This window comes from Cydia pomonella, chromosome 3 (assembly GCF_033807575.1).
Source record: "Cydia pomonella isolate Wapato2018A chromosome 3, ilCydPomo1, whole genome shotgun sequence".
Classification (NCBI taxonomy): domain Eukaryota; kingdom Metazoa; phylum Arthropoda; class Insecta; order Lepidoptera; family Tortricidae; genus Cydia; species Cydia pomonella.
The window spans coordinates 2651185-2677168 of record NC_084705.1 but is presented as its reverse complement, the minus strand read 5'-3'; the positions used below and the strand labels follow the sequence as shown (position 1 = coordinate 2677168).

The following is a 25984-nucleotide window of genomic DNA, read 5'->3' as shown; positions in this document are numbered from 1 at the left end:
ACATGTACGGACCGTGGTAGAACTGCAGATGGCAGCACAGGTTCTCTGTTTACTGTCGTAAAGTATCAATTTCAAGTGTACATTTTCGATTTAGGCCACAAAATGGCGGAATACAGGAAGCAGCATTTACTTTTTAGTGCAAATGTTAAAGTTTTTGATTTAGGTCATAAGATTATTATAGATTATATCAAAGTAGGTGGTTAGTAATTATCTTATTTTTTCAGAGAAAAGCAGCCCGAATACTCCCTAACAATATACGCAAGCAACAATCCAATTTTAGAACAATCGCCTGCCGACTTTAACTCAGTGGACAACAGCACAGAAGGTCAGGAGAGCAGCGTCGCGTCGGTCAAAATCAAGGTCTTGGACGAAAACGACAATGAGCCAAAGTTCCCAGAGAAGACATTTTATGCTGGTAAGATCTCCTTTCACATGTGTGTGGTAGTTAATCGTGGGTTCAATCCTCGGTTGTGCTGTATGGAGAAGAAACTTTAACTCAGTGGACAACAGTACAGAAGGTCAGGAGAGCAGCGTCGCGTCTGTCAAGTTTAAGGTCTTGGACAAAAACGACAATGAGCCAAAGTTCCCAGAGAAGATATCAACTGGTAAGTTTGTTTAGAGCTCCCGAAAAAACCCTGTGCCATAAGCTATGCAAGCTGATGGCTGACGAACCGTCATCAACTCGCAAAGCTCATTCTCACACTCTAAATGATATCAAATTTTCGACCATCTATTATTGTTAGAGTCGGATATTAAGTTAAAATGTGAATTTATTTAACAGTCTTCATTTAACGTTAATATAATGTGTATATTTCCAAGCTTAATAAAATCTACTGTAATTAAAAAATAAATTAAAAAATTGTAAATTAGGAGTTTAGAACACAGAAGCGGAAGGAGGGAGGGGAAATTTGAGGAACCAACTATACGACAACTTTTTATGAAGTATTTTCAAGAAATTTTGATTCTTTACCAAACGAGAGCACGCTAAGCTAAGAGTCTGAACTTAAAGCATATTATTGTTTTCTTTTTCTAGCAATAAAGCACACGGCACGCGTCAACGAGGCCATTCTCTCTGTCGCCGCTGAGGACCCAGATCTTGAAGAGAACGGTACTTTGGTATACATGGTAGCAGCTTCAAACCTGTACAAGTTTGGTGCTTCGAAGTCCAGTGGAAGTGTCGTGCCATCTCCCTTCAACATTACACAGGAAGGTGAGAAAACAGTTTGCAGCGTACCGCTGATTGTAAGCTCTTCTTGACATGGCTCTAAGGAATTGGTGTGACATTAGTCTGCCTAAATTGGTGCATGTAGATATTCCGCTCTCACGTTTGAGGCAGTAAGGATAAAGACCAGGAAAATATGTCATCCAAATAAGTTATAATGTAGTGAACTGAATTTTGACCATTAACCAGTGTTACCAGGCTCGTGATAATTATCGTACATGTCCCGTACGATGTACGTTCGAAAGACCATTATTGTAAGCAAAAGTACGATAATTTTAGCCCTTGGACGATGTAACCTAAAAAGTCTAGTATTTGAAGCAAAATGTATGACACTTTCCCCACTTTCGAAGCGTTTTGATTCAGCATTCCTTATGCGAACTGCCGAGGAGTGGAATGCCCTGCCCGAGTCTGTGTAATAAGTATAATCGGGGTTTCTTCTACGGTAAATAGGTATCTCATAGGTAAGCGTGCTCCACCTCCATAAAAAAATTGGGGTACATAATCCCGTTTTGATAGGCGTACGATATTTTTTTCAACGGTACGATAATCTTGACACTCTAATACGATAATTATCTTCCGCTCACCTGTCAACAGTGTCATTAACTTGCGGGTATAGTCAGTAACCATTGATTTGTGGTCGGCAGTGGTTATGTCAAATCATCTTTACTATTCTTTATCATTCTTAATTATTTAATTTTATATTCTCCAGGCGTGTTAATGACAGCGGGCTACATGGCGGAATATAACCAAGACCGTTTCGTGTTGGACATCATCGCACGTGAGCTCGCCCCGCCTCATAGAGAAGCGAAAGCGCAAGTCTACGTAAGTTTATCAACCTTACTTCAGGTGAAATTAACGTCTACGTCTTGGTTCTAACCAAGGTATTGTATTGCAATTAAATCTTCCAAACACTTTGAATAAAGTGTTGTTAAAATCCATAAATTGTCCAAATATTGTTTTCACTTATCACGCTTGGTAAGTTGATGTAAGCGGCATAAATTTGCTTATTATGCTTTGGAGCATAAAGTAAAATTGTGTATTACGACCCTTATTGCCTTATGAATAAAGTCCTGCATCTGCCATACTGCATGACACTCCTGCAGCTGGCGGCCGGCGCGCCGCCGACCCGGCCCAAGTACGATTTTCTTTAGTCTTGAATAAATACTGTATATTTTACCCTCGAACGAAGTGAAAAGTAGAGTATATAAGCGTCATTTTATCCTCGACGTATATGGGTCCTCGCTTACGCTCGGACCAGTAAATTGCCTCGGTTGTGACGGGGGCCGCTTTGTGCCCTTGTTATATAGTCTAGTATTGTTCGGTAACGACTTCTATTCGTGTTTCAAGATATGGATAACGGACCGGTCGTCGCTGATCCGCATGGTGGTGTCGCGAGGCTGCGCGCGGCCCGAGGCGGGCGTGCGGCGCCGCCTCGCCGCCGCCAGCGCCGCGCTGCTCGTGCCCGCGCGCAGGCTGCACCTGGTGCACGCCGACAGGCTCTACGACGACTGGTAAATACCGGCTGTACCATCCTCATGCTGGTGTCGCGGCCGCAGGCGGGCGTGCGGCGCCGCCTCGCCGCCGCCAGCGCCGCGCTGCTCGTGCCCGCGCGCAGGCTGCACCTGGTGCACGCCGACAGGCTCTACGACGACTGGTAAATACCGGCTGTACCATCCTCATGCTGGTGTCGCGGCCGCAGGCGGGCGTGCGGCGCCGCCTCGCCGCCGCCAGCGCCGCGCTGCTCGTGCCCGCGCGCAGGCTGCACCTCGTGCACGCCGACAGGCTCTACGACGACTGGTAAATACCGGCTGTACCATCCTCATGCTGGTGTCGCGGCCGCAGGCGGGCGTGCGGCGCCGCCTCGCCGCCGCCAGCGCCGCGCTGCTCGTGCCCGCGCGCAGGCTGCACCTGGTGCACGCCGACAGGCTCTACGACGACTGGTAACTACCGGCTGTACCGTCCTCATGCTGGTGTCGCGGCCGCAGGCGGGCGTGCGGCGCCGCCTCGCCGCCGCCAGCGCCGCGCTGCTCGTGCCCGCGCGCAGGCTGCACCTGGTGCACGCCGACAGGCTCTACGACGACTGGTAAATACCGGCTGTACCGTCCTCATGCTGGTGTCGCGGCCGCAGGCGGGCGTGCGGCGCCGCCTCGCCGCCGCCAGCGCCGCGCTGCTCGTGCCCGCGCGCAGGCTGCACCTGGTGCACGCCGACAGGCTCTACGATGACTGGTAACTACCGGCTGTACCGTCCTCATGCTGGTGTCGCGGCCGCAGGCGGGCGTGCGGCGCCGCCTCGCCGCCGCCAGCGCCGCGCTGCTCGTGCCCGCGCGCAGGCTGCACCTCGTGCACGCCGACAGGCTCTACGATGACTGGTAACTACCGGCTGTACCGTCCTCATGCTGGTGTCGCGGCCGCAGGCGGGCGTGCGGCGCCGCCTCGCCGCCGCCAGCGCCGCGCTGCTCGTGCCCGCGCGCAGGCTGCACCTCGTGCACGCCGACAGGCTCTACGATGACTGGTAACTACCGGCTGTACCATCCTCATGCTGGTGTCGCGGCCGCAGGCGGGCGTGCGGCGCCGCCTCGCCGCCGCCAGCGCCGCGCTGCTCGTGCCCGCGCGCAGGCTGCACCTGGTGCACGCCGACAGGCTCTACGATGACTGGTAACTACCGGCTGTACCGTCCTCATGCTGGTGTCGCGGCCGCAGGCGGGCGTGCGGCGCCGCCTCGCCGCCGCCAGCGCCGCGCTGCTCGTGCCCGCGCGCAGGCTGCACCTGGTGCACGCCGACAGGCTCTACGATGACTGGTAACTACCGGCTGTACCGTCCTCATGCTGGTGTCGCGGCCGCAGGCGGGCGTGCGGCGCCGCCTCGCCGCCGCCAGCGCCGCGCTGCTCGTGCCCGCGCGCAGGCTGCACCTCGTGCACGCCGACAGGCTCTACGATGACTGGTAACTACCGGCTGTACCATCCTCATGCTGGTGTCGCGGCCGCAGGCGGGCGTGCGGCGCCGCCTCGCCGCCGCCAGCGCCGCGCTGCTCGTGCCCGCGCGCAGGCTGCACCTGGTGCACGCCGACAGGCTCTACGATGACTGGTAACTACCGGCTGTACCGTCCTCATGCTGGTGTCGCGGCCGCAGGCGGGCGTGCGGCGCCGCCTCGCCGCCGCCAGCGCCGCGCTGCTCGTGCCCGCGCGCAGGCTGCACCTGGTGCACGCCGACAGGCTCTACGATGACTGGTAACTACCGGCTGTACCGTCCTCATGCTGGTGTCGCGGCCGCAGGCGGGCGTGCGGCGCCGCCTCGCCGCCGCCAGCGCCGCGCTGCTCGTGCCCGCGCGCAGGCTGCACCTCGTGCACGCCGACAGGCTCTACGATGACTGGTAACTACCGGCTGTACCATCCTCATGCTGGTGTCGCGGCCGCAGGCGGGCGTGCGGCGCCGCCTCGCCGCCGCCAGCGCCGCGCTGCTCGTGCCCGCGCGCAGGCTGCACCTGGTGCACGCCGACAGGCTCTACGATGACTGGTAACTACCGGCTGTACCATCCTCATGCTGGTGTCGCGGCCGCAGGCGGGCGTGCGGCGCCGCCTCGCCGCCGCCAGCGCCGCGCTGCTCGTGCCCGCGCGCAGGCTGCACCTGGTGCACGCCGACAGGCTCTACGAGGACTGGTAACTACCGGCTGTACCATCCTCATGCTGGTGTCGCGGCCGCAGGCGGGCGTGCGGCGCCGCCTCGCCGCCGCCAGCGCCGCGCTGCTCGTGCCCGCGCGCAGGCTGCACCTGGTGCACGCCGACAGGCTCTACGATGACTGGTAACTACCGGCTGTACCGTCCTCATGCTGGTGTCGCGGCCGCAGGCGGGCGTGCGGCGCCGCCTCGCCGCCGCCAGCGCCGCGCTGCTCGTGCCCGCGCGCAGGCTGCACCTGGTGCACGCCGACAGGCTCTACGATGACTGGTAACTACCGGCTGTACCATCCTCATGGTGGTACATACATACGTAACAAAAAAGTTAATTTATTTCTTACCCAATTTTAATTTATTAGAAAGGTACTAAATTTTACAAAGAACAAAGGTTTGCAAAATATTATGAATAAGAGGGATAGAATATCTGATAAGGATTTCTTTTTTTTCAGGTGTGAAATCCATCTACTCCCAGTAGACCCAGCCTCATACCAGATCCTGCCCGTGGAGAGGGTCCTGGAAACCGTGGACTCCAAGTACGATGAGCTCAAAGACGTGTATCAGGAGTATGGTGTCGAAACACTTACAGCGGCCAGCGCTACTGCCAAAGGTATGCCAAAGGTGTTAATTGTATCCTATTATATCTCGCAAGAGATAGAGCGCTCAGAATTTACAGCTTATGCGGCATCTCCTGGCTCCTTCCAGGAGAGGCCAGTTGATGCAAGCACATTTTCAAATGCCAGGAATTATGCAACATAAATTTAAGTACACTGCTAAAATATTGTCCTTGCTCACTCCTTGCTGCTAGAATATTGTGCTTGCTTGCTTTATTTTGTTGTATCACGGGTCATTTATTCTAATAAGCCTTTACCATTTAAGTTTTGTGTCTTGGCTGTCAATCTGGCTCATAGCTTGTCAGTTTTCTCTGGCAATACCTACTTAAATAGATCCGGTGTTAGCAATCACAATTGATGGAGTGATCAACGTCCCTTGAAGAGAACTATAAAATTTAACGGTGACATAACAGATGGTTTTATGCAACTGACCTTAAATTTTTTTTTCAGCGCCCGACAGTTTTGATCCAGCACTAGCTGCATTGATAGCTCTGCTGATAGTGCTTTTCACTGGCATTGTCACTTTCATTGTGGTCTGCGCTTGCTTAAAGCATTGGTAAGTATTCAATTTCTGACACTTATTACTGCTAATATTGATCTGTTAACCCTTTGAACGCCAAGAACCCCTAAGGGCGTCGTAAAAGGTCATGCCCGTGGCGCCAAGAACGCATATAAGAAGTATGGCGTACGTTGCCAAAGTAATTTTTAACGTTTCCACTTTCCAGTTACGGTTGATATTTGCTAGCGTATGCCAGAGATATTGGCGTGTGCATGACGTTTTTGGAATTGACAGATGGTGTTCAAAAGGGTAAACTTTATTTTGAACATTACTAGTTCAGATTGATAAGTTTAAATGAAAGAGACTTAGTCTTATGATGATAATCTGATTCATTGCATTTAGCTACGAAAATTATTATACGAAATCAGAAATATTTCTTGTGTAAACTGTGTAGGTACAAGAATATAACTAGGTACATTTTGATGAGTATCAACCATTTATTTTATCTTAAACTAAGTTATAATATTTTATCTTAAATGTAACGAGACTGTCTCTCCTTGAGTTGCAAGCATCCATAGGCTTTGGTAATCGCTTATCATCAAGGAAGTTACATGCCGTTTAATAAGATTCCAAAAATATGAATATTTTTACACATGATCGTCATGAACTACCAGGTCATTAACCTTTCGATTAAAATATATTAAGGATATAACTATATTTACTAAAACCACATAAATCTTCTTTCCAGGGTTATTCCCCCGCCGTCCCTCCAATCCAGTAAGGGCGACAGCCTCGCCCGACGGCGGATATTAGAAGAACTCAGTACCACAGAGAACCCTCTGTGGCTAGAAACCAAGCTACGGCCATATGAGGAGCAGGAGTTAACTATGAACGTTTTTGGAGACCAAGCAGAGCAGGGCAATGTGGAGCCCCCACAGGTTGATATCATCCACTTATATATACATCTATGATTATGTACTATGCTTGCTTACGCATATGTATGGCTTCGCTATGGTATGATTATGTGGGGATCCAGAACAGACGTAATATTAGACTACTTTTTAGTTCATGATTCTGAATGTAGGTAGTTTATCGAACTTTAATAGTACATACATTGCGGTAGACGAGTCTTCCTGTCTTGCTTGTTCCGGCCAAGGATTGTATAGTGCTTTTCTCAAACAATGTTAGGAAATTATAATAATTTCTTGGAAATTAAATAACTACTAAGTAATGAAGTAAATAAGTTTATTAGGAAAGAAATACATATTTTTTCACACACTAATTAATGTTGAAAGTAATATTGGACATATTCGGACAGTAACATCCGCACATTCGGCGCATGTAACTCCTCTGGAGTTGCAGCCGTACATAGGCTACGGAGACTGCTTACTATCAGGCGGGCCGTATGCTTGTTTGCCACCGACGTAGTATAAAAAAAAAGTTCTTACAAGTGAAATGTATGGTTTTTGCCGGCACATTAATAAAAATGTAAATTGTCGCCTTTTTTAAATTTGATATTTGAAAAAGCTATTCGAGCACCATGATTAACCGCTTATAAATATAGTACCATAGATTTTTTTTTATATCGCAGTATGCTTACAGAGAAAGTGGTCGTTGGCTGTATGTAACATTTCCTTTGTCAGTCTAATCGAAGTGAGCAAATTTATAAAGTTAGAGCAGCGGACAATAATGTACATTTCATACTAACTCCCTACATTACTTCTTGATCTAGGCCAAGAAGTAATGTAAGGAGCCATAAATGAGCAACTTCATGTCTTCATTTTGTGACATTAACGCATACATTTCGGAGATGTTTGAGAAAATATATTTTCTACTTATTTATGATAAATGGTTACAGACGGACAACACATACGCGACGATACAAGGTAGTCGCGCCACGGAGCGGTTCGGCGACTACGCGACGCTCGGCGGAGACTCGCCCACGCCGCTGGAAGCTGCCTTAGGATTCCAGGTAAACATCATTCAAGGAGCAGTGACTTCAAGTCCTGGCGTTAAGTCTTTATTCTATAGAACGACTTGGCCATCGCATAAAAACACAATGTTTCCCACAAGTAATAATTATTATATTAAATTAGATTGTTTAGTGCGATTGCCAAGTCAATTTATTTAAAACGTACAAGATTTTTAATATTTATATGGTCACTATAAGATGTTGTTAGGTTAGCTAATTAAGTAATAACTTAAGACAGAAGGCCTCTTAAGTAGGGACTGAATTAAATAACCGACTTGGTATTATATGGATAGAAGAACTGAGTTGTGAGATTTGCTTTTTTCACAAGTTATGTTTTTGATACGTTACTATTTTTAGATTGATTATAAGTACCGATACTACACTATTATAAGTGCTTGCAGTTTGGGCATAGGACTATTTGGGTTTTTTCTTCGCTAGTGTGATGAAAAAGATTGTGTGTATTTCCAGGAGTAAGAATATTGCAAACTTGAAAAACAAATCTAAAGACCTCGTTTGCAAAATTTCACTTACCCCCCTCGTTGTACAATGTATATTAAAAACGAACCATTTTTTTTATACTACGTCGGTGGCAAACAAACATACGGCCCACCTGATGGTAAGCAGTCTCCGCGGCCTATGTACGCCTGCAACTCCAGAGAAGTTACATGCGCGTTGCCGACCCTAACCCCGCGCCCCCTCGTTGAGCGATATTATATAATTGAAACAAACCATATGTATTACAGGGCAGCACCTTCAAGCCGCCGAGCCCGGCCACGCCGGAGCCGCCGCCGCGGCCCTCGGCCGGCTTGGGGCCGCTATGATGGTATTACTTCTTGTCTTATTTATGGAATAAAACTGGCACGGCAGCTCATACTCAAAGGCTACACAGATAAAAATACTTGCCGCAAAACTAAGTGGAAACATCTCTTTCGCATTTGCACGGCCTTATGCAGCGGGACTCGCAACTGTGGTGCAGATAAAAAGTAAAAAACCGGACAAGTGCGAGTCGGACTCGCCCACCGAGGGTTCCGTACTTTTTAGTAGTTGTTATAGCGACAACAGAAATACATCTGTGAAAATTTCGACTGTCTAGCTATCACGGTTCATGAGATACAGCCTGGTGACAGACGGACGGACGGACAGCGGAGTCTTAGTAATAGGGTCCCGTTTTACCCTTTGGGTACGGAACCCTAAAAAAGTAAGGTTTTATCGCCCCGATCGCCACATAGTGCTGCAGTAGGTATAGCGTAAAGTGGCTAAATCAAATTAAAAATTCTTATTCCCCGTGTTATTATTATCGTGTGTACTTTCATTCATCCGTCATTCAATGGGGTTGGCAACTGTCAAAGATTTGCATAGATGGCGCCATCATAGCTTGCCCCTGTCTCTAGTTTTGTTCTATGAGATTTGGCTTAAAGTACTGGAATCCAGGTCACAAAATTCCAAAAAAAAAAACAAGAATTTGACACAATTCTAGGGATTGACAGGGCAAGCTATGATGGCGCCATCTGTTTAATACTTCGACCGGCCAACCCCATTGCATCGTGTCATTGTTTGTTCCATTCACCTTTTTAACAACAAAACGAGTTTTGTTTATTAAGTAAATAGATATTCTGAAAAGGGTTTATATTTACCTACTTAGGTATCTTATCAAGTTTTATAATACAATATTTATTTTTCAGATGGATGTCGAATCTTGCTCTAGTTTAGTAACTAAATTTAATTCCTAAGCTTTATGTAAATAGAGTCTCAAATCTAATGCATGTTGGCAATGTATTATACGAATATTCCCCTCCATTCAAGTAATTAATTATCGTTTTGAAGACTGCATATACGTTTTGTTACCAATTATTTGTTTCCACGTATAATACTTTGTCAACGTCCATTTATAGAAAGATATTGATAAAAATATTTCCAGATATTGTGATGACATATTTTTGGTGTTCTATAAGTACTATTTAATACTTATAGAACACTAAAATATGTCATCTTTAAATTAGTGTAAACAGACAAGACAAAGAACTAATTTCTGCCTACTAGTATTATATAATATGTGACGTTTTCAAGAAAAAGTTACCACATTGACCATAAGGACAAAATTTGCTTGTATCTCTAAACGGTATTTTTTGCTTGAAAACGATGCATATTATACACTAAGTTGCTCTAAGCACTGACATTATTTTACTCGGCAAGGTCGGTGACTGAAAACTGATACTAATGATACTGATGTAGATTTTAGAAACAGTAACATTCCTTATTTATTACTCATAAATAATTGAGATTATTGTAAGAGAATAACTATATGTTTTAGAAAAAAAGAGTCTTATTAAAACTTGGTGCCGTGACCAGGATTGTACAGTCAAGGAACTGAATTTTCAACCCACCTAAGGTTCAATATCGTACAGCAACCTGTCACCATAAGAACTAAAGCATGACGGTGCTTTGATATGTCGCAATTTTCGACCTTAATGCATTGCGAATATCTAATAACATTTCTACGAAATGGGTAGACATTAAATTTCAATTCAAATCCAAATACAATTTAAATGTTGCTTTACTGGTAACAATATATCATACTTATGTACTCCGTTAGCTCAGCGACCGAAAATGAAACTTGGCCTCCGACACAAGACAGCGCCAGTCTTCCCGGTCCTGTCCAGTGCGACTTCTGGCCAATTGTTGACTCGAACTTCGCGCATGCAATATATCATTAGCCAATTTTATTAAGTGCTCATTTAAATCAACGATGATGTTAATACAGTAAGGGCCACTTGCGGGTTCCAGGGTTACCCAATTAGGAGTTAACAGTTTATACAGTACAGTTTAACCCTGCAACACACAATTGGCCTTTAGTATTGACGTTCCGTGCCGTCTAGGACGTAAGAAAATCACAATATTTTTTATTGATATGAGGAATGAACTTTATACGTAGTGTAACATATTTATTTGCTGTATCTTAGCCATTTAGTGTTGTTTGTTTTCCAATCTGCATTTTGATGAGTTCGTCATATATCTTGGAAGTTACTTATGCCTTCCTTATTTCGAATATATTAGTACTTATTTCATAATATGTCTCGTTACTTCGGCAGCTGTGTTATTTTATCTATTAAAACTGCTTTTACCATTTTCAATGCCATACTATTCATGTACAAATAGTGTACAAAGAACGTTACGTTTAAAATTATTTTGGAAGTTTAACGTGTCAAAAAGTCGTTTGTAATATCATATTTTATTTTTAAATTAGTTTTAAGTATTTTAGATATTAAATAGTCATTTCTAGATCTGTATATGTAAATACTGAACTATTTTTATACCTAAAAGTATTATTTAACAACGAAAAATAAAGAGATCTTTTTAAAAAGAAATAAGCTGCTTTCATTTGTACGAGTATACCTATTTATTTTTACTTATATTCATGTCAACGGATTAAATGATTCCACGTAAAATTATTGTTATATCTTTTATTACAAAAATATTTTACATTACATTAAAATATTAAACAATAATTACGTAAATATAAAATATATTATTAATAAAACAACAAATTGTACTAGTAGGTACTTGAACTTAAGTGGTATTAAATAAAAATAATTATATTCGGAACAATCATTGTCACCAAATTACAGATATATTTAACCACCTGTTTTTTTTACTTTGAGTAGAGAGCCAACCGTAAAAAGGTATACTTTGGAAATAATTTCTCTTCTCAAATTTACAGAATTTTAACTCGCTACAATTGATAACTTAGACATACTACCAACATGATAAATAAATTCAAGATTTATTCCGAATATAATCTCTCCTTCAGCTATCACAGTGCTCCTAAGTACGTTTTCTAAGGTAGGTTAAAAGGTAACATTTCACTAAACTAAAAGCACAACTACACTTATCATACTTGGCATGTGAAATGTCATGCTACCTACGACACAAGCCTTTGTTTGGCTCCAACAATATAATGAAATAACATATATATGTACATAGTCAGAAAACTGTACATTATAAAAGTATCCATTAAAAAACAATTTATTCATACGACGAATTAAAACATAATTTTGTTGCTGTGGATTTTGGAACTAATTAAGTTACCGCTTTATCAATTTTTAATTTATTTAAATCTTAATCATAACGACAAACCAGAATTTGTCAAAATTTGAATTTACAAATGTAACAAATTAGATACATTTTGTAGAAACAGGAAGCTTCTTACCATCTAATTTAGTTTAAAAATAAGTTAAGAATTTTATTCTAAGGATGAGACCAATATGCAATATGCTATGCTTTGGTGTGAATCGAGAATGGAAGTCTCATTTCAATCTAAGTCTTTTCATTCTCAAGTCAAAAAAGCATGGACCTCATTTTAAAAATCCTTTCCAGCTAATATGGTCGCATTTTTATCATTTATCGCTCTCGACAAACATGAGGATTTGACGCACACTTTATCGCGATTCATGATAAAATACGCGACTAATATATCCGCACTTAAATGATAAATTAATAGAAATGAGCCTTTGACTGCTCAAAATAAATGGCACTTTAGAATATATTAAACATATAAGTGTACTTCCTCCTTAAATGAATATTATAAACTTTTTATAGGTTTAAAAAATTATGTAGTGAATAACATAAAAAGACTATTTATTTATTTACATAGTTACTAGTATTTTCAGCTAGGCACCTTAACCACTTAAGGTCCAATGTACATATTTTTAAGACAAGTGACAATCATTTAATTTAAAAACAGGCTCGAAGTTTGTAATTTGTATTGTAAATTCGATGGCTATATTTTTTTGGCATAATTTAACCGCTTTTGGTAACTGTAGTTACCAGCTGTCACCCTTATTTAATTATAATAATAGAAGTCACTGAAAAACATCCTGCCCCGTGTGTAGATATGACTCGGACCTTGCGAGGGAAATGTGTCAGCCAGAAAAGTAACATGAAGCTATATGTATAATTCGAATTAATCTTTACTCTATAGGAAACTGTGCACATTTTGATTCCTAGTTTAGAAAAAGGTGCACAGATTATTTACTTGCTTTGTACCCTGCTTGCAGTTGTTGCGAAATGTACTAGAAAATTCGTTTTAAAAATACTAACATAAGATACACGTATCTATCTAATCTATATAGACGCTCAAGAGTAACTATCACATTAAGTGTTTCTTCGTCTTTTTCATCTTTATCTGTGATAGTTTTTGTTCGCGACTTAGATTAATATGACACCTATACCATAATTACTGGCGTCGATATGGACTTCAAAAGGCTTTGAATGCATAGCTTGAGAGGAAGGAATCAAAAAGAAAGAAAGACGCTTGTTGCGAATTGCAATCATGCTCTGTAGAATAAACACAGACACAAGAACATTTGCAGCCGACCTTTATCCTTTTTAACCCCTTGAACGCCACGTCTATCGTGCGCGTCATCGTGAACCTTATCAGAATGAATTAAGGTTGATATTAGGCTGCAACAGCACGCGTCAGTTGACGTCTTTGGTGGTTGAAAGGTTAAGGTTCTTCGCATATTACGATTGAATACACTTTTCAAGCTCCTCAACAGCTTTGTCGGCCCTGGCACGTGTGTGTTTACGCACGTGGTTGAGTTTTCGTGTTGCGTGCGCAACCAGGTCCTTGTATGCGTGGCGCGAGTGAAGGATGTCGTCACGGACGCGGTTGATCTCTTGCTGGGCAAGACTGCGCCAGCGCTTCATGCGTGGCATCGTCTGGAACGATGAAGGCATGATGTAAGCTATTAGCTGGTTTCCGCGGCTTAATACCAAGTAAGCCAAGTAGTAACAAGTAGTGCAGAGCACGTCTCTAGAAAACGAATAAATTTAAAAAAAGCAAGGATGTAATTCAATTGTACTGTAATTATTGTAAGCAAGGATTACCAACAAGCAATGATTTGTCAGATGTATATAAATATTATAATATACCTATATTCGAGATAAAATTTACACGCTTCTACACTCATACGATACAAAATGATAACATAACACATCTACATAATGTACGTAGTACTTATGTAGGTACATTATGTACAACAACGATAGTTTTAAACAGGAATAAGTATTCATTTCTGAATACCAATGTGATAATAATTAATGTAAATATGCTAAAACGGGTCACTCACGTATTTCAAGTCGAAAATGCTCGACATGTTTCACTCCGTACCGAGTAGGTCGTCAGGAGCTTACGTTGACGGACCGGCGCAGACTACGGGCCGTAGCCCTCCGCTCCCGATGACTCGGCAACCCATTATTTGAGAATAATGCCGTAAACGAGGGTAGTTTCTCGCCTTCCCTGCTGCCACCGGCGCCTGCACCGAGTCCGTGAACGCAAGCTCCTGTCGACACTCCTCTTAAAATACGTGAGTGACCCGTTTTAGCACATTTAACATGTCTGTGTCTCACGGAAGTTTTGTTATAAAAATGAATATGTTTTAAATTAGTAAATATGTTTTTTTTTCTATATATCTTACCTCGCATGCCGTCCCGCAGTCTAAAAACATCTTGTCACATTTCTTGATATAATCGTCACTCTGTAACAAAACAGATGACGACTAATTATAACAACGTATATAAATGACATAAAATGGTGCTGCTGTCATGTACACGTTACTCGCTGTAGTTTGGCAAGAAGTCAATGAATAAATTAGTCAACCGTTGGCTCATCTTTACTAATTGAACGCTTTATGTACTGGCATTCATGAAATATTACAGTAAATGATTAAATACCAATTCACCCGAGACCGCCTTTATACACACACGTAGTCCCCATTTTCCTCTATGTATTTTAACATTACTGAAAATATTTTGCCACATTTTGATGTATATCAACCAAAGCCGTTTGATAATTTCGGATTTTAATTATTAGAGGAGTTAAAGGAGTATTTAAAAATTTGCATACAATTTGTTTTTCGCTCCTAACTCTATTGAAAATAAACAAAGTGAAACAAAGGGGATAGTGACGCTTTAACCATAGTCAATAATACATGAAATTGTGTAAACATACTTTTTATAATCTTATTATCCAGAGAGGAAAATGGGGACAAAGTTTTTAAGTATGGAGAAGCTCGTCTCCTTTCCTGTTAAGGTGGCTCTATTTACAACGGCATGGAATGTGGAGTTACCTTGTTGAGATGCATTCGGAACACAACCGTGTGTCCTAGCAGGAACTTATGATGGTTGTCGGCACTGAAGGTGGCTCTACTTATTACGGCATGGAAGGCGGAGTTACCTTATTGAGATGCATTCGGAACACAACCATGTGTCCTAGCAGGAACTTATGATGGTTGTCGGCCCTGAAGGTGGCTCTACTTATTACGGCATGGAAGGCGGAGTTACCTTGTTGACATGCATTCGGAACACAACCATGTGTCCTAGCAGGAACTTATGATGGTTGTCGGCACTGAAGGTGGCTCTACTGATTACGGCATGGAAGGTGGAGTTACCTTATTAAGATGCATTCGGAACACAACCATGTGTCCTAGCAGGAACTTGTGATGGTTCTCCGCACTGAAGGTGGCAGCACGGCGTGCATCACGCACCGCCTCTGCTACACTCGGGTCGAATTTTGACCTACAATATTCTGGCTGAAACAACGAAAGTCAAGTTTGAAAACTTGTTGAACCTTTGGATGGATATTTTTTTTACAATCTTGATTTGTTATACGGAATGGACTTTTTTTTAACCAGCCATACTTTACGTAGTGAATTTATAGGCCATACTGAACAACTTCTATGATGGGACCAATGCCGATATCGCAAAAAAAAATTTGGCTATCCCAGCGGCATTACCCATTAACTGGAATGTATGAAACAGTCAAATATACGAGTATAACAGTACTTATAGGATAATTTTGCTGATGCACTACAATAATAATTACTTAGGCTAGGTTCACACGGCGTTAATTTTTCCTGTATACCGTATACGGGATTTTATCGAATACCGCAGTGACAGCAAAATTTGTATGGCTTCTTTCAAAATCGTTCACACGGCTAGACGGCTTTCCCGCATAGACGCCGTGTGAACGATTTTGAAAGAAGCCATACAAATTTTGCTGTCACTGCGGTATTCGATAAAATCCCGTATACGGTATACAGGAAAAATTAACGCCGTGTGAACCTAGCCCTACTCCGCAAACTCTGTAACGGATGATCTGAAATATCGTATTGCATAATTTTTAGAGAAAATGTGACCGCGGCCGGCAAAACGTCCCACTTTGTCGCTTGCCTTAAAGACGACAGATTATTCGTATAAAGTATTCGTAGTATTGTGTTCCTGCCGGTGAGTACGGTTGCCAGAGCTCAACGAGGGAGGGCGGGTTTAGGGTCGGCAACGCGCATGTAACTCCTCTGGAGTTGCAGGCGTACATAGGCTACGGAGACTGCTTACCATTAGGCGGGCCGTATGCGTGTTTGCCACCGTATAAAAAAAAAGATAGAAGCAAATCTCGTCCTTAGGGCAAGCGACAAAGTGACACGTTTAGCCGGCCGCGGTCACAAAAATTTATGCCCCAACCAATACTAAAATATTCCTAGGTTAATAGATTACCTTGTGCTCCAAATATTATAATACATTAACGAGATTACCAACGCCACGTTCATGCATGTAAACACAACATCCCATAATAAAATATTGTGAGACATCAAATAATTTGGTGCGCCATTCAAGAAAGCTGTCAATAATTATAGACGACCACGGACGGGTGACCTCATTGTCGTTTGGCCACGAAACCAGCGATTTGCAGTTTGACTTTAACTTTATTATTATGGAGCACTGGGTGAGGTCGTGTGTTTATTTTAAGCGACGTAAAATTAACGTGTTTTCCAGAATAGACTAACACTGCAAGTCACATTATGTTGTACTCGATGAATCATTATGAATCAATGATAATCGCTGTATACACTATGTTTTTATTGAATTCCGTTAACTTTGGGGTACGATACTAGTAGGTAGGTAAGAAAACTAGATGTAAATTTTCAATAAAAATGTATTTTATTTTATAAAAAGTAATAAAATTTTGCATATAGCGTTGTTGTAACACGGGAATTACATTTAATTTAACCAAACAATTGAAAACTGTGACATATTAATGTAATTTCAAACATCAATCGTCCGAGATGGTACTTACGTTTATCAGCAAATGTATGAACTCGTACTAAACACTAATCAATATATAAATAGGCCCTAAGCTCGTAAAGGCCTTATAAGATAAAAATAAATTATTGATTATCTCCGAAACGGAGTTATTTAGAATACCAGTGTCTTTAAGAAAGTTACTTAATTTAATCTCAGGAATGCACCCTTGAAATTAACGAAAAAAAAAAACACGGTGTATAGGTATCACATTGAAATAATGTTTTATAAGAAAGCCTATTTGGGTGTAGTTATGGATGAGGTTTTTAGGTACCTGAAGTATGTTGAATAATTAAGAGGCGGAATATGGTCAATCCATTTTTTGACTTTAATTAAGTAAAATTGAGGTGAAAAAAGTAAGAAAAACGCGAGCAAGAAGGTAAAAACGGGTTAAATCATTCTATCGAATCGAACATAAAAAAAATCGATTTTTTAGTAAAACGGTAAAGCGCTGTTTGTTTTTATAGGTAGGCAAGCATGGTATGACACCACACCACACAACCAACCAACAATTCTCTGACATTTAATTGAATTTTATTTTCCTTTAATTTTTATATCTATTATTATTATTCTTGTTAATAATCTGACATTGTATGATTAATATGTATATTTAATGATCTATTTTATTAATAATGATCGAAAATGTATTAAGTGTTAATTTTATACTTATAATGTATTTACGAAATAAATATGTTCATGTAATTTTGCCAAAGATCATTGTATATTGTAATAAAAACTTGTGGTTTCACTGAAGTGGAGATTTAAATCCCATACACAACAACTAACTGTACAATGTCAGACCAAGATAAGTCTGCAACGAATTTAATAGCACACGCAGTGCATCTGTTAATTTAAATATCAAACTTCTTTTTAATTATGACGTATAGCACCTGCAATGCGTGTGCTATGAAAATCATTCCAGATATGTCTTGGTCTGAATCTACAAGGACTGGCTGTACAATAAAGCGCTCAATATTTTCAGCACAAGCCTGTTTAATGGCCCCACGTGTGCAAACGCCCGTCATTGTCAAGGTAATTTGTTACGACGGTACGTGTAATACACGTACCGTCGTACTGTTGCTTGTGTTGTCGCGCGTCATTCCCGGTTAGGTTAGGTTAGGGTGACCAGATCTGATTTCCGGTTTTACGGGACAACCCCGTATTTTTGAAAATACGGGATTCAAAATTTATTTTTATTTTAATTTGCTAGCCTTTTGTGTCCCACTGCTGGGCAAAGGCCTCCCTCTCTTTCTTCAACGCGTCTCTTTTTATGGCAATATTAGGCCAATAGGCCAAAGACGTCAAGACTAAAATTTGGCATAGTAAATTAAATAACATATACAATTGCTAAATTTCTTAATGAATGATTAAAAAAAAACAATATCAAATAAATAAATATTATAGGACATTATTACACAAATTGACTAAGTCCCACAGTAAGCTCAATAAGGCTTGTATTGAGGGTACTTAGACAACGATATATATAATATATAAATATTTATAAATACTTAAATACATAGAAAACACCCATGACTCAGGAACAAATATCCATGCTCATCACACAAATACATGTCCTTACCAGGATTTGAACCCGGGACCATCAGCTTCGTAGGCAGGGTCACTACCCACTAGGCCAAACCGGTCGTCAAGGTATTTTTATAATTAAATGCCATTGGATCATAAAATTACGAGACAATGTACTGTCCCGTATTTGTTACGCCGAATTACGGGATATTGAAAAATTCGTGCCTGAAATACGGGGCAGCCCGTAAAATATGGGACATCTGGTCACCCTATTCCCGGTCCAACCTACTGAGACTATAGGCTGTTTTAGCCAACTCCAGAGATGGTAATATTATTCAATTCAAAAATTGCTTCATATACTCGTAGATGTCAATAGAAGAGTCGATATTTAATTACGCGCTTTGCTCCTGTCAAACCGGGGTTTGTTCATGTATATACTCGTAGGTGACAGTTTGTTATAAACGGCGGGCTAGTAAAAGCCGACAACTTTTAACCACGCATCTCTGAGGTCATAAGGAGCAAAAAATTTTATATGAGTTTTAGTGAAATTTGGCAAAAAAAAATTTTGCCACACGTTATTTTTTTTTACATTTTGGTGAAAGATAAAGTTACAGGACATATGGTCCTATCAGTGTACGTTCAAATCGGCATGATAGTTTCCAAATAAAATAATCAATTAGGCTCATCCTGTATGGACTAGTTAACGGCATCGCGATGTTCCCACATACCGCAGCCCGGTCAGATTGGGTCCTCTATTCTATGTAATTGGAATTTTCATTTTTACATCCGGTTATCGTTATCTATGCATATGCTTTGTGTAACCTACTTTATCATTGTCTCCAAAATAATACTCTATAGCCAAACCACGATCAATTGGCAGAGATTTTGGCAGCCTAGGCAGTGCATGCAAGTGTTAGTTTAAACGTCAAACTTCTATAAAATTATGACGTTTACTTAACACTTGCAGAGGCTGAGGCTGGGCTATCAAAATTGCTACCAACTTATCTTGGTCTGTCTCTAAAAACACTTCCAACAAAGTTTGAAGCGGTCACTCTGGGAGAAACATCGATTCTTTTTAAATATATTATGTAACATCTTAAATCCAACTACCTAGCCCATTGTGGAAACGACGATATATGTTGGTAATAGATAGAACACAGAAAACATCAAAAAGTCCGGAACAAATATATGTGATACACACACAAATAAATGCCCTTACCAGGATTCTAACCCGGGACGTTCTTCGTAGGCAGGGTCATTATACGGACAAGGCTAAGACTGTCAAAATATAATTCTGTAAGTTTATCGATAATCGGCGGTTGAAACTATCTGTTACAGTCAGTCTAAGGCGCTCAGCACACGGTGTGTAAATGTAAGAGACGCGTAAGCGTATCGTAATACGCGCGTAGAACGAGAGCGCTACGAACTCGGAACAACTTCATACAAGTCCGAACACGAAGCGTCATCGTAGCGTAGCGTATGAGATTTCTGTCGTCATTACGACAGGCGTAGCGTACTATAGGTGAAAAAAAACAAAACATCTGACATAATCAAACGATAAAAAATATTCATCTGACGAGAAAGTAAAATCGTCGATACATCCACCGAAGACATTTGACGCCAGTGACGCCATGATTTCAACTCATGGTATTTCACTTATAACACGATTACGCTTACGCGACGCTTGGTGCCCAGAACTCTACGCGGCTCATACTCGTAAAGTTTTTACGAATTTTACGATACTCGTAAAGTTTTTACGAATTTTACGATACTCGTAAAGTTTTTACGAATTTTACGATACTCGTAAAGTTTTTACGAATTTTACGATACTCGTAAAATTTTTACGAATTTTACGATACTCGTAAAGTTTTTACGAATTTTACGATACTTGTAAAGTTTTTACGAATTTTACGATACGCTTACGCGACGCGTACGCTCCGTATGCTGAGAGCCTAATTGTTCTACTTACAGATACAAATCACTTTTTGATAATCTTTTAGAGAATGTAGGTTACACATAGTCTGGTATGTCACTTTTGACGCTGACTATACGTAGGACACCGTACGAGTAGAGTAAGTAGCTATACTTAATGGCAGGCTTGGAATGTTGGCATGTTTCTGCCTTCTTTAAATTCATCGTTCGTAGATCAACTTGGAAAATAACGTTTTAAAATATTTAACAAACTGCTTAATGACAGGCAGGTGCATTTTGCACGTCAGAAACTATTACCATGTTTAATAGTTTATGAAAATTGGTAATAAATCTGAATAATTTACGATATTGTGGTGATGTCATAGCTGTCGTTAAATGGTTAATACTTACCTACCTATTGATGTAAATGTTGGACGATAAAAATGTGCTGATCTATCCATAGTATAGTCACAATGGTAAATCTATCACATTGTTTGTTACAAAATTGCTATAAATTCCACATATACAATTATAAGATGCTAACAAATTAGCTACCGGTATTTTTACAGCCCTGGAGTATATTAATGGAATATTATAGGTTATATGACGTTTTATGGAGAAAATTGGAAAAAAAAATTACTACGTAAAAACACCCTGTTAATGAGATAATTAACCTTATTGAACAGATTAAACCTCTTTTACCTAACTGACCACTTCACGTTGATAAATCAAATGACATGTTCAAAAACGAGGGTTCAAACCTTTCTAGTGGAATTGGTTTCATGGTGGTATCAGATGGGTGTATATTGGGGTTCCCATGGTGACCTTTGAAAGCGGCTGCCAAGCAATTCCGGCAAAAAATGCTGACAGATCCACCATTAAATTTGCGGCTGCCATAACTATAATTTTATATGAACTTTGGCGCACCCATTATTTCGGTATCAGATGGGTTCAATGAGCCCCCTTTATCGCACAGGAAGGCCTTCTTTTTTGTACTTTCGGCCAGTTCCACCGTGGCAGACTATCAAATCACTTTTACGGGAAATAATTGGGAATTTCATCGCGGTATCAAGTCGGTACAAAATTTTGTAGTCGGCTCTTCCAACTCCAACCCGACCTCTCACCTCTGAAAGGTAACATTGTACGCATTGACATCTAAAACGGTCGCCGTAGGCAGCTCGTGACCACATTAGGCGTCGTTAGGGTTCAAGGGGTCAGGATACCAGCAGCCTAGGTTGCCTAGGGGAACTTGGGCGTACGTCCGTTGGCTCACGATTGCGGGGATTGAGGTCACGTAGCTATTTATAGGATAAATAAAGGAAAAAAAAAAAATATCCAATTAAGTAGAGTCAAACTACTTAATTATTGGTTTTATAATAAAAGGAGGTTAGGTGGGTTAAGATAAACTAAGGGACAAGAGAAACTATGGGGAAAGAAAACCCTTGTAGGGAAAATAAACAGAGATACTTAAAGATAAAAAAAATAACATTAAACATACGTAGAAGGACTTTACAAATAAACTATGTTTTTCTTAGCCGATCTGACCTAGTATAGTGCTGATAGTGCAATACGGGGACATTCGCCGTGAACCACCTTAAGGGCGAAAATCTTTTAAACGTCCTGCAGGCGGTGAGGCGATAACACAAAAGTGATGACAATAGGATGGCACTTAAAAAAAGTGGGTGTCAAAAAATAGTTTTCACTTAGGTACATAATGTCGCCCATTGTCTTTGTGACGGATGCGCGAGGCGTAAATGTGATGTTTTTTGTTCCGATGTAGCCCACAAGATGGCAAAACCTACTATGCACAAGAAAACACGTGATGTGTACATGTGCACGTTTATGGTTCCGATTCAGGCCACAAGATGGCAGACCCTCCCACGCGCACGGTCCCTATCGAGGCAAAAAAAATCTGAACTGGTTCACCGCAAATGTCCGCGATAGTAGGTACAGTCAGTTGCAGAGAGTGGTAACCCCAACTGACATTATTATGAATATCTTGGAATCATAAAAATTATCAAAAATGTCAAATATTCTATAATAAAAGATAATATCTTGTCGATAACCTTGTTTTACTTCATCGAGCAAACATTTCAAAGCATCTCGCATATGATTATTTAGACAATTAAAATCATAATTTGACTGAGCTCGTCACAGACTAAAATGTTTTCATACATTCATATGCAATAACTGGCGGCCTTGCAGTTTATGCACTACTTCATTTTTTATGATCGTGCGCACATGAAGCTCGTCTGATCTTTCTGGGTCGACTGGAAGAATGGCTTCAGGTTTATGTTTGCAATTTTCAATGTGCAAGGTCAAAATAATACTTTGACTCTTAGTAAATTAGTTTCTTAAACTGCTTTGAGATAAGTATATAACACGTCACTGAAATTACGAAAAAACTAATGTAAATATTTCTAATGCCGGGGCCATATTAACGGGAAACGCCATTGATTATCGCGATAATGGACACTGAAAAGTTTATTTTTCGTGTATTTTATATTTCATACGGCCACACTGGGATTATTTATTATACAGGATACTACACAGTCTACCACAGTTAAACGTGAAAAAAATGGAACGGTCTATTTAAAAAAAAAGCTGAGATCGCCTAGATTAACAATTCATTATGTAGGAATGAGTTCAATATTTATTACAGATCTAGATTTGCAAGGTTTTCAAATTTAAAGTAGCCACGGATCCCGATTTTTTTATTTTTATATTACGTTGGTGGCAAACAAGCATACGGCCCGCCTGATGGTAAGCAGTCTCCGTAGCCTATGTACGCCTGCAACTCCAGAGGAGTTACATACGCGTTGCCGACCCTAGTACTTTCTGTATCTAGATTTAGTTCTAAACTAGGCCAGCTTCATCTAAAAAATAACCTCGCAAAGTCATCAACCATCTTAGTTAACTGGTAGGACCAATGTTGGCGTTTGAATGTTATTAAATTAAAATATCGTAAAGATTGTAGACATACAATTGGTATTCACTACTTATGATAAAACAAATGACACTCGAGTATTAAAGTGGCAATAGACCACGAGTATTATAATAAAGATACATTTAATCAATATAAAGATAAGTATATAATAAAGGCAAATATCTATATACTGAGGTTTCAGATCCACCAATTATATAACACATTTAAATCTTGCTTTAACGTCTAATTAATTTAAAGTGGAGCTCAATAGAAATTGCAAATAATGTAAATATGTTACATTATTTATTATAATAATAATAATAGTTTCTTTTTGTACCTTTTTCTTACAATAGTCCTACATTAACCGGGGCTTGTCCGTGGGTGCACTGCTATAGTGTGAACAGGGATAATCGTCGGTTGGTGTCACATTACTTTTAGAGTAAATTGTCTTATTACAAGGGGCCTCTACGTGTTGGCTTCGGCCCCACGCACGCCTTCCAAATGCCCGGGACCCCATGGTCCCGAGAATTTGTAAGAGACATACAAATAATAATAATAATAATAAAATTCTTTATTGCACACTACCTACATAAAAAACAGATACAGAAATTGATAAAATATACACATTGGTAGGTAACAACAGGCGGACTTATCGCTAAACAGCGATCTCTTCCAGACAACCTTCAGATAGTGTGAGTTATTTTATTATTTATATTCTTTCTTAGTTAAAATATATGTTCATTATTTATATTTCAGTGAAAATAACCTGCGTAAAAATGTTAGATTATGTGTCAAATGCTAAAAAAAAACTAAGTGCCCTTAATTTAAAAAATAAAATACAAATGGCATTACTTTACTTGACATTTGTACTTTATTTTTTAAATTCTTAAAAAAATAATATAGTGCCTGTGTTTAACCGAGTGCTTTTTATTGTGTCACTATTTACAACAATAAAGATAATTTATTAATAATAGATGCTACGAATTTTAATTATCTGATATCTATTCAAAGTTTCATACCAAGAGTTGTGTACACTGGTATACAGTCTTGCGATTCGAGTGGGATACTAAGCCAACGATTACCGTAGATAAGATTATGCATCGACAAATATAACTTCATTAACTAATGATGCACAGGTCAAAATAAATATAGTATCTATTAGTTTTACATTTTTCTCAGGCAATTGCGTAGTGTCTGACTTCTATTTGACACTTTTCAAAGTCATAGAATGAATAAAATTTGTTACTAGTCAATTGTTTGCTTAATGAGAAGTTAAAATGAAGCCTATTTAAGAAGTAAGAAAAATTGCAGTTTCAGTTTTTAATTACTTGGAAAGTAAAAGGCTCTAGTGCAGAAACGTATCACTTTCTGCATACCTTGCAAAACAACAATGACCAACTTTCAGAGCAAGAGAAATGAAAATTAATTAGAGCGCCTGGAAGGTGTGCATGTAAAACTTCTGCTTGCTCTAATTCAGTGGTGGGCAAAGTACGGCCCGCCGGCCAGCTCCGGCCCCCGAAAGGATTTTATCCGGCCCGCCGCCGGTCCGATGAGATAATTAGTATATGGCATTGGCTCACGATAATCACAAATCAAAATATATTATTGCTGCAATTCTGGCCCTCCTCTTAAATTTCTTAAACTTTCTGGCCCCCTCTGGCCTTTATGAAGAAAGTTTGCCCACTACTGCTCTAATTAATCTTTGAACTTATTACAATTTGTACCAACTAAAACTAGTTATTAGTGATAGTCGTAGTTAGTTAGTTATCCGACTTATCCGCGACCACGACTAGTAAAACCTGCGTCGAAACGTCGGAAATAAAGGTAACGAAATAAATTCGCGAGAGACCCGTTTTAATTTGTCTGATACTAGTTATAGGTTTAAAACTAAATCTAGTATCAGACATAGACATTATGTTACTATTGTTACTTGAATATTTATTTCAAATTTCATGTTTTTCCGGTATGTCGTTTTGACATGAGAGCGTAACTTCTATTTAATATATCACGCGTCACGCTGACGGCTAGGTCAGCGTGACGCGTGACTCTTAAGTTCAGTAACATTGAAGAAAAAAAGCAGTCCAATAACATTGAAATGCAGGCTCGCTCCAGTATCACTAATTCGTAATTACAAAAATAAAACTTTAAACCTCTACTTAAAGTGCCCATGCTTAGAAATGTTCGCCAATCTGACCTGAATGCGAGCGACGTTACAATTAGACATTTAGCGCATATTAAACGTGGAATCGTTAGGCCGCGGACTATACAAACGCGGCGAGCGCTGCGGCAAGCACCAATTCAAGCCATTCATACATTGCGCTCGGACAAAATGTATGTAAGACCTTGATTTGCCGCTCGCCGCACCGCTCGCCGCGACGCTCACCGCTTGCTGCCAGCCGCGGACTTAAGGAGACGTGAGTTTAGGTCGCAGCTCCCTAAGCGCTGGGTGGAGACTTGGAGAGCCGTGGCGGATATCATTGTTTTTAAATTATGTATTAGTAATTACTAAAAAT

At 40.7% G+C, this 25984-nt stretch overlaps 2 protein-coding genes across 3 annotated transcripts in view; one reads left to right on the top strand and one right to left on the bottom strand.

Annotated features, from left to right (window-relative positions):
• LOC133515788 (cadherin-87A) overlaps positions 1–10948 on the top strand; it is a 71685-nt gene extending 60737 nt beyond the window's left edge. The window contains exons 29-38 of one of the 2 annotated variants that reach the window (XM_061848371.1): positions 225–415; positions 1034–1210; positions 1932–2044; positions 2570–2733; positions 5343–5500; positions 5955–6060; positions 6752–6941; positions 7862–7975; positions 8719–8798; positions 9658–10948. In XM_061848371.1, the coding sequence (XP_061704355.1) occupies positions 225–415; positions 1034–1210; positions 1932–2044; positions 2570–2733; positions 5343–5500; positions 5955–6060; positions 6752–6941; positions 7862–7975; positions 8719–8796 (1291 nt within the window). In that variant the 3' untranslated portion in view covers positions 8797–8798; positions 9658–10948. Of the gene's footprint in view, positions 1–224; positions 416–1033; positions 1211–1931; positions 2045–2569; positions 2750–5342; positions 5501–5954; positions 6061–6751; positions 6942–7861; positions 7976–8718; positions 8799–9657 lie in introns of those variants that run through there. The other variant, XM_061848370.1, reaches the window with a different exon arrangement.
• A 473-nt stretch (positions 10949–11421) lies between these two features.
• LOC133515793 (uncharacterized) overlaps positions 11422–25984 on the bottom strand; it is a 28876-nt gene continuing 14313 nt past the window's right edge. The window contains exons 2-4 of the mRNA XM_061848380.1: positions 15424–15564; positions 14452–14511; positions 11422–13693 (exon numbers count right to left, since the gene is read on the bottom strand). Of these exons, the coding sequence (XP_061704364.1) occupies positions 13496–13693; positions 14452–14511; positions 15424–15564 (399 nt within the window). The 3' untranslated portion in view covers positions 11422–13495. The remainder of the gene's footprint in view (positions 13694–14451; positions 14512–15423; positions 15565–25984) is intronic.